The sequence below is a fragment of the Trachemys scripta genome, chromosome 19 (genome assembly GCF_013100865.1).
Source record: "Trachemys scripta elegans isolate TJP31775 chromosome 19, CAS_Tse_1.0, whole genome shotgun sequence".
NCBI classification, from domain to species: Eukaryota; Metazoa; Chordata; order Testudines; family Emydidae; genus Trachemys; species Trachemys scripta.
The window spans coordinates 21,373,791-21,385,276 of record NC_048316.1 but is presented as its reverse complement, the minus strand read 5'-3'; the positions used below and the strand labels follow the sequence as shown (position 1 = coordinate 21,385,276).

The window sequence follows — 11,486 nt, the reverse complement described above, 5'->3', positions numbered from 1 at the left end:
GCCCCCCGCTCTCCATGGCACGCACTGACCGCCCGTCCCTGCCCCCGCGGCGCGCTGACCGCCCGTTCCTGCCCCCACTCCGCCCGCCCCTGAGCGTAACTGCACGCTGGCCCTGGCACATGCTGACCGCCCATCCCTGCCCCCGCCCCCTGCTCTCCATGGCACGCGCTGACTGCCCCTTACCAGAAGGTTCAAATGTCCCTGCTCTAACCACTAGCCCATCCTGCACCCCTGCTCCCACTGCTGCTGCTTTTGCCCATGCTAAGAGGCCAAACTGCTGGAGCCTGTGCAGCGCTTGGTGTGTGGAGCCAGCGTCAGGTGGGGTCCTCAGCCAGCGAGAGCAAGGGTTGCTTCTGGGGTCCTACTGCAGCTGCTTTGGTCTAGGGGTGCAGAGCTGGACAGGGCTAGCTCAGTGGTTTGAGCATTGGCCTGCTAAACCCAGGGTTCTGAGTTCAATCCTTGAGGGGGCCACTTAGGGATCTGGGGCAAAATCAGTACTTAATCCTGCCTAGTGAAGGCAGGGGGCTGGATACGATGACCTTTCGAGGTCCCTTCCAGTTCTCTGAGCTAGATATATCTCCATATATATCTCTGGGCCAGGGCAGGGAGCAACCGCCGCAGTGTACGTACTGTGCACTTGCAGGAAGGCCCGGGCCACGTGCTGCCCAGCACTGCTACGCACACGGCACAGATACTCCGCCTCGTCCGAGGGCTCCACAGCGGGGAAGCGCAGGGTCCCTCCCTGGATCACAGCCTTGCGAGACATGACACCAGCCTGCCCTCCTGCAGGGAGCCAGGCCAGGAGAGATACAGCAGTTAATGCCCTGTCTCTCAGCACCCCAGCCTTGCACAACTTGCCTCACCCTGGCCAGGGGCCCAGAGAGCAGCCGGGCTCAGAGTCCATGGCCGGCCTGGCACAGCACAGCCTGGCCACGCATTGCCAGGGGCCCAGAGAATAGCTCCTAGCAGCCCATGCTGGAGCCCGTCACTGAAACATGCTGGGGTACATGTGAGCATGCTGCCATCCAGTGAACAGCCCCAGTGACTACAGCAGCCTGCCGCCTACCCAAAGCTGATGGAGCGACTCTGGCTCAAGTGGGAGGGGCTGGGGATCCCCCTCTAATGTTCAAACCCCTCTGTCTCCTGCTGATGCAGCCACAGGCATGGGCAGCAGGTGAACCCCCATTCAGGGAGGCTAGCCCACAGCCCCGCCCCTTCTACTTGAGGCCCCGCCCCAGCCCTGAGACCCCCGTGGCTGGAGGATCCCCGGCCCGAGCCGAGCCGCCCCAGCCCTTGGCTGCCAGCTGGAGTAGAGCCCCCTGCAGCTTCCAGGAGAGGGGGAGCGAAGGCGGAGCATGGGCGGGGCCATGGCCTGGGTTACGGGAGGCTTAGCATCTCCTGGTCTTCGATACCTGCCACCCATGGCCACAGGCCACTGTCAATGGGATCTAGTCTAGTGGTTTGCAGAGCGTCTCTCGTCTCCTCCATCTGCCTCGTCCTAGCCCTGGGTCTACGAGTGACCAGGTGAACACAGAACCCTGGCAGGCAGGAGGTAGGGCCGGGATGGGGAAGTGCTGACTGCTCCCCCAGTGTTCCCCGCCCGGCCAGAAGCGGGTCTGCTGCACCTACCGATCCACTCCACAGTGGGTGGGGGGCTCCCGGTGGCAATGCAGTGGAACTCAGCCGGCTGGCCTGGCTGGACCGTCAGCTGTGCTGGCTTGATGGTGGCTGTGGGCAGGACGGCAGTGGCAGCTGCGGCAAGATGGATGGCGGGTTAATTACTTTGTACTGGCAGGAAACCTCCAGAGCCCTGTGGTAGGGGCTGCAGGGGGCTCCAGTCTCCTAGACCTGCTGCCTACTCAGGGCGCTTCAGGGCTGTATGGGCCCCAGGCCTGGCCTACCTGTGGCCTCCCAGCTCCCATCTACAGTAACGCCGGCCACAGAAGACAGAGCAGAGGCCATGTCCCGGCCGGGCAGCCTCTGTTCTGCCCTGGAACACAGTGTATGGTCCATAATGGACCACAGCCAAGTGTGCAGTTTAGAGCAGGCCCTAGGTTGCTCTAACCAGCACCCAGGGCCAGGACTGAGAATTAGGGACCCAGAACTGACTCCCTGAGTGTCTCCCTCAAGTGCTGAGTACAGCTGAGAGCCTGGGTCTTGGCACCTGCAATGACTCGGCTGGGATCCCCCCGTTTGTGACCAAATTGCTGCCCCTGGGGCCAGCGTGGGGAGCAGCTTGTGGGATGTTAAGAAAACAATCCTGAAGCCCCCCATGCAGGCAAAGGACAAGGCAGGTGGGGTCTCTCCCTGGAGCCCAGTGCAGATGGGTCCAGGACAGTGAACCCTGACTGGTGTATCACTCCCTTGCGCCGTGCAGTGCTGTGCCACGGGCCAGTTTTCAGAGAGACGAGGAGCCAGGAAGCCTGACATCAGGCAGGTTCCAGAGCCCCAAACACTCAACCCGCTCTGACTCCTGCCCCTGCTGGCATTTGTGCCATCTCCAGCCCAGCGCCACTCACAGGAGAAGAGGCCACTCAGGAGCCCAGTCCACATCACTGACCTCTGGTGTCTAACCCCGCCTCCAGCCCTGAGTACTGAGGACAGAGGAACTGGGCTGCCCCAGGTGTGGTATCCTCAGGGCCGGATTAACCTTTTGTGGGCCCTGGCCCTGTGCTCCACCCTGAGACACCTCCCCCTGCTCTGACCCAAGGTCCCCACTCAGCCTCTTCCCCCGGAGGCCCCACCCGCCACTCGCACGGGGGGGATGGGGCAGAGAGGCACAAAGAGCAGCAATGCCACCCTGCCATGCTGCGGGGGAGAGCGAGCGAGTGGGAACCCACGGCACAGCGCTGGGCATGCAGCACCAGGCCAACTTACAGGGTCTGTGGCCTTCCATGACTTCGATGGGTCCATAAAACATCTGAGTCTTAGGAGGGGCTGCAAACAAATCACAGTTTTCAGTTTCAACCCACATGAAAACTGAGTGCTGCCTGTGCCCCTCCATGCGGGGACCTGCTGGAGCACGGCAGCACCCAGCGCCGGGCCTGTTCTCAGCTCACAAAACGCTGCAGAGCAGCCGGAGGGCACCAGCCAGCAAGTCAGGTTTCTGTGCCCAGGGAGGGGCCGAGGCGGTGTTTCTCTACCCCCACCCTTGCCGTGCCCGAGCACCTCCCGAATGTGGATGAATTTAGCTCCTCTGGGATGTAAGGAAGGATCATTTTCCTGATTTTCCCAAAAAGGGAAACGGAGGCACAAAGCTTCCATGACTTGCACAGGGTCTCACACACACCCTGTGGCAGAGTCAGGAAAAGAATGCAGATCTGCTGAGTCCCAGCCAGGCGTCCTAGCTACAAACCATCTTTCCTTGCAGTTCAGCCCTCCTGCAGTGATACTAAAGGGGCAGGGTCCAAAATCAGATTGAACACATCGACAAGCCCAAGCTTCCGACCCTGTGTTGCTTGGCCCAGACAGGACACGGTAGGAATTTTACACCTAGCTTCTCTTGCCCTGTATTTCTCTCATCTTGACAAAGAAACTGGCTTTCTTGATTTCTGGTTCCCATGCAGCAGCGGCAAAGAGTCAGTGCTTAAACCCAAACTGGAGCAGCTTCCCTTCGACCCCCCCAACCCTGTTTGATTAGGGTTCCACTTTGCTTTCCCAGCACCCTAAGCTGACCCTAAACCCTGACACTGCTCCCATCAGATTCTGCACGAGAGTTTGAGGAGGAAATTGGGGGAAGGGGCATTAGCCTAAGTCAGGTGCAACTTTTCAATGGTCATGTCCCCCCATGCAGCTCTCCCCTCCGCCCAGAAGGAATCCGCCTTTGTAAAGGCCAATGGCGGGCACTCAGCCGGTGGGGAACATCCCCATTAAAAACCCACCCAGCGAGGGCAGCGCCAGCACATCCTGCCGACCATGGAACCAGAGAAGGACGGAATGGGGACTGACTGTGGGCACTGCTCGTGCCATGGAAAGTGCCACAGGGTGGGGGTGGGAGCCACAGAGCAATGCGAGCACCCCCAGGGCAGAGTGGGGAGCCTGGCTAGCAGAAGGTCACATCGGGGGGCACTGTCCTGGGCAGAGGGTGGCCTCAGGACTGCAGGGGTGGCTCCTGGGAACTGGTGAACACTGGGCACCAGCAGCCAGGCTCTCCCTAACTGCCTCCGCCTGACTAACCCAGGCCAGGCTCTCCCTGAGGGCGCAATGGGGCGTGCAGGGGGAGCTCAGGGCTGCCCGCACCTTGCACGTGCAGTGTGGCCGTGCCCTCAGCCATGTCCAGCATGTTGGAGCCGGTGCAGACATAGATGCCGGCGTCCTCGGGCTGCACGTTGCGGATGGTGAGGATGCCGTTGAAGTCCATGGCGCGGCGTGGCAGCTTGCCGTGGTTCTGGCGCGTCCAGACCAGTGTGTAGGCCGGAGACTGCGGGAGCAGAGGGGACACAGCTGTGAGGAGGGCGTGAGCCCACCCTCCCCCGCCCCAGGGAGCCGGCTCTAGGTGGGCTCCTCGGGGAGGGCAACGTGGGGTCGATCCCCACCTAGCCAATAAACCTGCTCCCCTCCCTACACCCCGCCAGGGCTAGGGCCACTGCAGGGGATGGCAGAGCGCAGGAGTGGCACCCAGATACCATGGTGATGGGCACGTCACTGAAGACAGGCAGAGGCAGGGAAGGCTGCGTCCCCTGGGCTGTGCTCGGCAGCATCAGAAGGGTGGCTCCCTGCCTGGCTGCTCAGGGACTGTCAGACCCCAGGCCCAGGTCAGCAAGTCACTCTGCTCCCTCCTGGGATGGAGCAGCTGGGAGGCCCCAACGGGAGGGGCAAAGCGCAGGGCGAGCAGGTGTCATCTCCTCTCGCCGTGGGGAACCCAGGCTCTGTCCTGCTGGCACCACCTGGGAATCGCGCCCTGGTCAGACTCTAAGATGGGGTGAACGGGCCTTGTTTCCCTGACTTCCCTGGGCGTGTGGGCTCCAGCGGATGTGCCATGCCAGCTGCCCATTATCCCAAACGTGGGCACAGCGCTTTGGCTGTGTTACCACCCGGCAGCTGTCAGCCGTCTGCGCTGCCCTCAGAGCCCGCGTCTGCGCCGTGCCCGCCCTCGGCTTCACCCCACATTAAACAATGACAAGCGCCATGCGGACCAAGCAGTCACAGGACCGCCAGCCGCTTGCTCGGCTCCCATCAACTTTCCAGCACAAGCTTTCTGGGGCACAGGCTCTTTGCTAGATGTGCAGCACCTGGCACAACCAGCCCGATCACTGGCCAGGGCCTCGCGGCGCCACTCCAGGCACTGCAGGAGGCCCTCAGGTTCCTTGCCCGGGTCTGTGCTGTATCTGGAGCAGCAGTTCTCGTTCCCCCATCCCCAGCCCATCTTGCTGCCCCCACAGCCCCGGGCAGCTGCCCTGCCCTCACCTTGCTCTTGGCCGTACAGATGAAGGTGACGTCAGCTCCAGGCTTCACACTCTGGACCCTCTTCTCCTCCACGGTGACCGTGATGGGTTTGCTGGGGGCCTCTGCACCGACAGGGAGACATAAGACTCCTGCCCGGCACACCCTGCAGGCCATGGACAGCAGGACGGCAGCTCCAGGGCCCAGCCACCAGGGGCTAATGGTGCCTTGGGGCCAGGGCCAGGCAGGGGAAGGAGGGCAACAGGGAGCAGAGCTTCGGGTGGGAGGGTTGAGTTCAGGTTTTCTTGTTGGCTCTTCCTCTCTGAGGCCTCCTCATCCCAACCTAGGCCCTGCCCTCCCCCTGGGCCCTGCTCACCCCCTGGCCCCCATGCAGATCCTGCCCAGCCTCAGGCCCCCATGCCCTGCCCGTCCCATGGGCCCTGCGCACCCCCTGGCCCCCACGCAGATCCCGCCCAGCCTCAGGAAGACCTGTCCATTCCCCTGAGCCCAGGCAGACTCCGCTCACCCCCCGGACTCCAGGCCCTGGGCTCCAGGCCCTGCCCACCCCTGGGCCTTGCCCATAGGAGCCCATCTTGTTGCCCAGGCCTGAGGGGCTGGTGGTGGATGGGGTATGAGGCTCTGACCTCGACCCTGCCCTGGCTGCCTGGGTGGAGCAGTGCCACTCGCTCTGCCTCTATCCCACCACCGCTGAGGGCATAGCCACCATGACAACGGCTCTGCCAGGGAAGAAGGGTGTCAGCTCCCAGCTAGGGCCCCGCAGAGTGCACAGGCCCACCTGGTCTCAGCAGCGTCCTCCCCCCCCCCCCCCCCCCCCCACCCACAGGCCGAGCCCAGAGCCTCTCACCCGTGACAACGACCTCTGCCCGGCTGGCATTGCTGTGCTGCAGGCTGCGGCAGGTGCAGACGTACACACCAGCCTCAGAGGGTTGGATGTTGGGGAAGTGGAGCTCTTCACCTGGGGCGGGACAAAGGACGTGTGAGACCCACACATGGCCCACCACGGGCTGAGCGTGTGCACAGAGGGGCCCTCTGGCAGCCAGGGAGAACATCCCCAGGCCTGAGGAGCTTGCAGGGAGACCCTATCTCTGCCACCCCACTGCTTATAGACACTGGGCACAGCTCCCCAGCTGTGGCCCCAGCACCCAGCTAGGCAGGGCTGGCCTGGGGCCGCGTCTGGCCGGAGAGCTCTGAAGAACACCCGAGATGCTCAGGCTGGTGATTTGGGAGGAGCACATGCGCCCGAGTCAGCATAGACCCCCGCGTGGTGCTAGGTCATTCCATGGGGGGTGCTCTCCCTTGCGGCTTTGCAGCTGGAGGAACATCGATCCGAGCTCCTGACCTGCTCAGGCCTCATGGGGCTGCATTTGCACCGGATCGGGGTGTCTTGATCTGACCCCTCCTGGACTCCCTGTTGTCTCCTCATCTTTGGGCAGGCTGAACGACAGAATGGCTGGCCCCAACCAAATGTGTCCCTGAGTCTGTGGGACCTAGGGCTGGACCCCTGTCCTGCCCCCATTTCCCTGCTGATTCAAACCTTCCCCCATTGGTCTGGGCATCTGCCAACACCAGTACTAATCATGGTAAACCCGCCATCAAACCCACTCCCCACAGTGACCCTGCAGTGGCATGTGGGTACCGGATTCTCCTTCCCTTCCCGTCCTACAGTCTTATAGCATTGCAGTGTGACTGTATAAATAGCTACCATGTCCCACCCCAGAGACAGCGGGATCCCAGTGTTAGGAGAGGGATCTCTGCATAAATGGATATATTGCCCCACCCCAGAAGCAGCTGCATTTTAGGGCTGGTCTACACTTATAACTTGGGTCGACATAACTACAGTGCTCGGGGATGTGAAAATCCACACCTCTGAGCGTTGTACTATGCCAGCCCTACCCTGGTAGACACAGCTACGTCGACAGACGAATGCCTCTGTCAGCCGTCGCTCAGGGAGTTCCCAAAGCGACGGACAAACCCTTCCAGCTATATGACGGAGCTACGCAGGCACAGCCAGTCACCACAGCTAGGCGGCCATAGCCTCCACAGTGCAACCACGGCCTCAGTGGAGGGGAAGTGCCTGGTTCCTAATGTTCGTTGTTCTCTCCACGCCTGGCCACACCGTTACCTTGCCGTCTGCTCTGGGCAGTGCTGGGCACGGGGCGCCCATCTTCCCGCGACCAGGAGTAGTAGTAGGGCGGGCTGCCGCTGGCCTGGCAGCGCAGGGTCACCTCACCCCCCTGTGAGACCGTGGTCTTTGGCGGGTGGACTCGTACCACGAAAGGGGCTCGGTCTGTGGCGAAGGAGAGAGGGAGCCAGTCATTCTGGGGAGATGCATCAGACTCATAGGGGCGGGATCAGCAATTGTGCTGTGGCCGCTGCCCCCCCCACATGGGAACTCTCTTGGTGTGAGAGCAAAGGGACCCTCCGAGGCTGTGGAGCGAGGGGCCGTATCTACCCGCACCCTGCTCTGCACCCACCAACGGGGCCCTCTGGGGCGAGGGGCCGTATCCACCCGCACCCTGCTCTGCACCCACCAACGGGGACCCCCAGGGCTGTGGGGCGAGGGGCCGTATCCACCCACGCCCTGCTCTGCACCCACCAACGGGGCCCCCCAGGGCTGTGGGGTGAGGGGCCGTATCCACCCGCGCCCTGCTCTGCACCCACCAACGGGGCCCCCCCAGGGCTGTGGGGTGAGGGGTTGTATCCACCCATGCCTTGCTCTGCACCCACCAACTGGGCCCCCCAGGGCTGTGGAGCGAGGGGTCGTATCCACCTGCGCCCTGAGGGGCTCATCCCTCTCCCAGCTCCCGGCTGGATCCCATCTCTCTGCTGACCCCTTGTGACGAAGTGGGACTGTTCTTAATGTTTCCTCTGAATATTGTGTGGGTGCCTCAGTTTCCCCTATGCATTTCTTAAATCTCTAGGTGGTGGGATAAAGGCCAGTGTGCATAAATCACTGACACTCCGTCTCCCTGGGCAACAAAGGGCCCTTCCTCCCTGCAAGGAAATAGCTAAAGGTGAACAAAGAGATCAGGTGACCTCCTGGCCCGGGAAAAGAGACAAAAAGCCCAGAGAAGGAGGGGCTGGAGGGGGTTTTGAGTTTGGAGCTAGCTGGGGACTGGAAGAGAGGACAGATGGGGGTCTGCCTCGCTGGGCCCCAGAATGGACCCGGCTGAGGGGTCCCGTTCGCTGGACCTACAAACTCTGTTTTAGACCGAGGTCCTGTCATCTAATAAACTTCTGTTTTACTGACTGGCTGAGAGTCATGTCTGACTGCGAAGTGGGGGTGCGTGCAGGACCTTCTGGCTTCCCTAGGACCCCGCTGGGGCAGACTCGCTGTGGGAAGCGCACGGAGGGGCAGATGCTGAATGCTCCCAGGAGAGACCCAGGAGGTGAAGCCGTGTGAGCTTCTTGCCCTGAAGACAGTCTGCTCCGAGGGAAAGGAGGCTCCCCAAAGTCCTGACGGGCTTCGCAGGGAGCAGTTCCCGAGCATCGCCCGGGGACTCCGTGACACCCCTGCTGGCGGGGCAAAGGCAGGGATGAGGGGCTGGATGTTAGGGATTCTGGCCCGTGGTCTGGGAGTTGCCTGCTCCCCTTGCAGCCACCTGAGCCCAGAGTCACAGCCCTCCAGTGCTCCAAGTGCCCTGTATTCACACTCCCCACATCACCGCAATGTGCCTTGGGAGGAATCATTAAAGTCCCCCCCTGCCCCCCCCCCAGATTAATGTCCTTGGGGAGTGTATGCAGGAAGCGCGTAGGAAGAGTTCACCCAACAATTGGGCGGGGTAACCCTCTTCTCAGACACAGGACAGGTGCCTCTGGCATGTCCTGGGGCCGCTCCTTGGCAGTGATGGGGGTAGGAACAAATCAATCTGCAAACAGCAGCATGGAGCCTCTTTCCCCATGGGACTCCCCAGCCCGGCCTCACTGCTGGAGTGAACTTTCTCCAGGGTGACCCTCAGCAGAGAGCATTTCAAAATGGGTCTGGACTGTGACAGTGAGCGGCAAAACCATCCCAAGCCACCTCTCTCTCACCTGCAGGGCACAGGAACCAGCCCTCTGCCTGCGGGGGAGAGCCGGACCTGAGAACTGCACCAGCCATACTGCTGGGAGCCTGGCGCAGGTTTGGACTCCAGCCAAGCCTCGCTCACTCAGTTGTAGCTGGTAGAAAGGGGTTTATATTTATGTTTCTTGGACCCATTTCTGACTGATGCCTTACACTAGTACTCACTTCAAATCCACCAGACTGTAGTTAAATAAACTGGTTTGATTTTTAATCTAACCCAATGCAGCATTGTGTTTAAACTGAGCTGCTGGTAACTCCAGTGAACATAGCAAATTGCTGGCTACTGACCCTGGACAGGGGCAAGGGACCTTCACCACCTCAGGCTACTAGCCCTTGTCCTTCTGCTGGCCCAAAGACCAGGGCAGTGGGGACCCTGCCGCCAGTGCCTGGCCCTGCACTTACCCACAGGTACACACTTCTGCCCCCGCACGCTGGGGTTCCCCACATAGCCTGGTGCACATCTGTGGGGAGCAGGAGAGACAGGTGAAGGGGGCACTGGTCTCCCAGGGGAGCATGATTATTGGGTGGGGGGGGGGTTCCACACAAAGCCTAGGGTTGCCAACTTTCTATTGGCACAAAACCAAACACCCTAGCCCCTCCCTTCTGAGGCCCCGCCCCCATCCCACCCCGTCCCCGAGGCCCCACCTTCTGCTCATTACATTCCCCCTCCCTCGGTGGCTCGCTCTCCCCCACCCTCACTCACTTTCACTGGGCTGGGGTTGGGGTGCTGGAGGGGATGAGGGCTCTAAATGGGGATGTGAGGGGGCTCTGGGCTGGGGCAGGGAGTTGGGGTGCGGGTGAGGGCTCCGGCTGGGGTTGCAATCTTTGGGGTGGGGCTGAGGATAAGGGGTTTGGGGTGCAAGAGGGAGCTCCAGGCTGGGGCTGAGGGATTCAGAATGTGGGAGGGGGCTGCGGGTTGAGGCAGGAGGTTGGGATGTGGGGGGGTCTGGGTTCTGGGCTGGGGGTGTGGGTTCTGGGATGGGGCCGGGGATGAGGGTTTTGGGGTGCAGGAAGGGGCTCCAGGTTTGGGGGGCTCAGGCTGGGGTGCAGGAAGGGGTACGGGCTCTGGGCTGGGGCTGTGGATGAGGGGTTAGGGGTGCAGGAGGGGGCTCTGGGTTTGAGGAGGGGCTCAGGCCTGGGGGTTGGGGCTTACCTTGGGCAGTTCCCAGTCAGCGGCGCAGTGGGGCTAAGGCAGGCTGCCTGCTGCTCCTGGCTCCATGCTACGCCCTGGAAGTGGCCAGCGGGTCTGGCTCCTAAGTGGGGGTGCTCGGGGCGGGGGCAGCGCACGGAGCCCCATGCCACCCCCTCCCCGCAGAGCCGTACCTGCTGGCCGCTTCTGGAAGCAGCGCAGTGCCCCAGGACAGGTAGGGACTAGCCTGCCTTAGGCTGCAGCACCGCCGACCAGACTTTTAACAGCGTTGAAAACCGGACGCCGGGTCACCCTAACAAAGCCTTGTGTCTGCTGCGCCTCGGCGCTGCAGGCTGGGACTCAGGAGCGTGGGAAGCAGTTATTGCCCCAGTGTGCACAGCCCCCCCGGGCTCCAGGCGCAATGCGGCCAGGCTCCATGGGCTGAGCCCCGACCCAGGGCAGCTGGGAGCTCAGGGGACAACAGAGTTGCCACCTTTCTAATGGCTGGAAACCAAATCCCAGAAGCCCTGCCCCGCCTCTTCCTTTGAGATCCTGCCCCCTTCTCCACCTCCTCCCCCAAGTCCCCTCCCGTTCCTCCTCTTCCCCCCAAGCCCCGCCCTTTCTCCACCTCCTCCCCCAAGCCCCACCCCTTCTCCGCCTCTTCCCCCAAGCCCCGTCCCTTCTCCACCTCCTCCTCCAAGACCCACCCCTTCTCCGCCTCTTCCCCCGAGGCTCCGCCCCTTCTCCACCTCCTCCCCCAAGTCCCCTCCCGTTCCACCTCCTCCCCCAAGCCCCACCCCTTCTCCACCTCCTCCCCCAAGCCCCGCCCCTTGTCCACCTCCTCCTCCAAGTCCCTGCCCCTGCTCTGCCTCTTCCCCCCCCACCCCAGAT

The 11,486-nt window shown here is 62.3% G+C and overlaps 1 protein-coding gene across 1 annotated transcript in view; it reads right to left on the bottom strand.

The window, feature by feature from the left end:
* The window catches only part of HSPG2 (heparan sulfate proteoglycan 2), a gene marked incomplete in the record, with an annotated part of 174,537 nt that overhangs the window by 55,781 nt on the left and 107,270 nt on the right, over nt 1-11,486 (bottom strand). Inside the window, 8 exon segments of the mRNA XM_034753680.1 lie at nt 631-783; nt 1,630-1,752; nt 2,878-2,937; nt 4,240-4,420; nt 5,407-5,507; nt 6,248-6,358; nt 7,526-7,690; nt 9,869-9,927. Of these exon segments, the coding sequence (XP_034609571.1) occupies nt 631-783; nt 1,630-1,752; nt 2,878-2,937; nt 4,240-4,420; nt 5,407-5,507; nt 6,248-6,358; nt 7,526-7,690; nt 9,869-9,927 (953 nt within the window).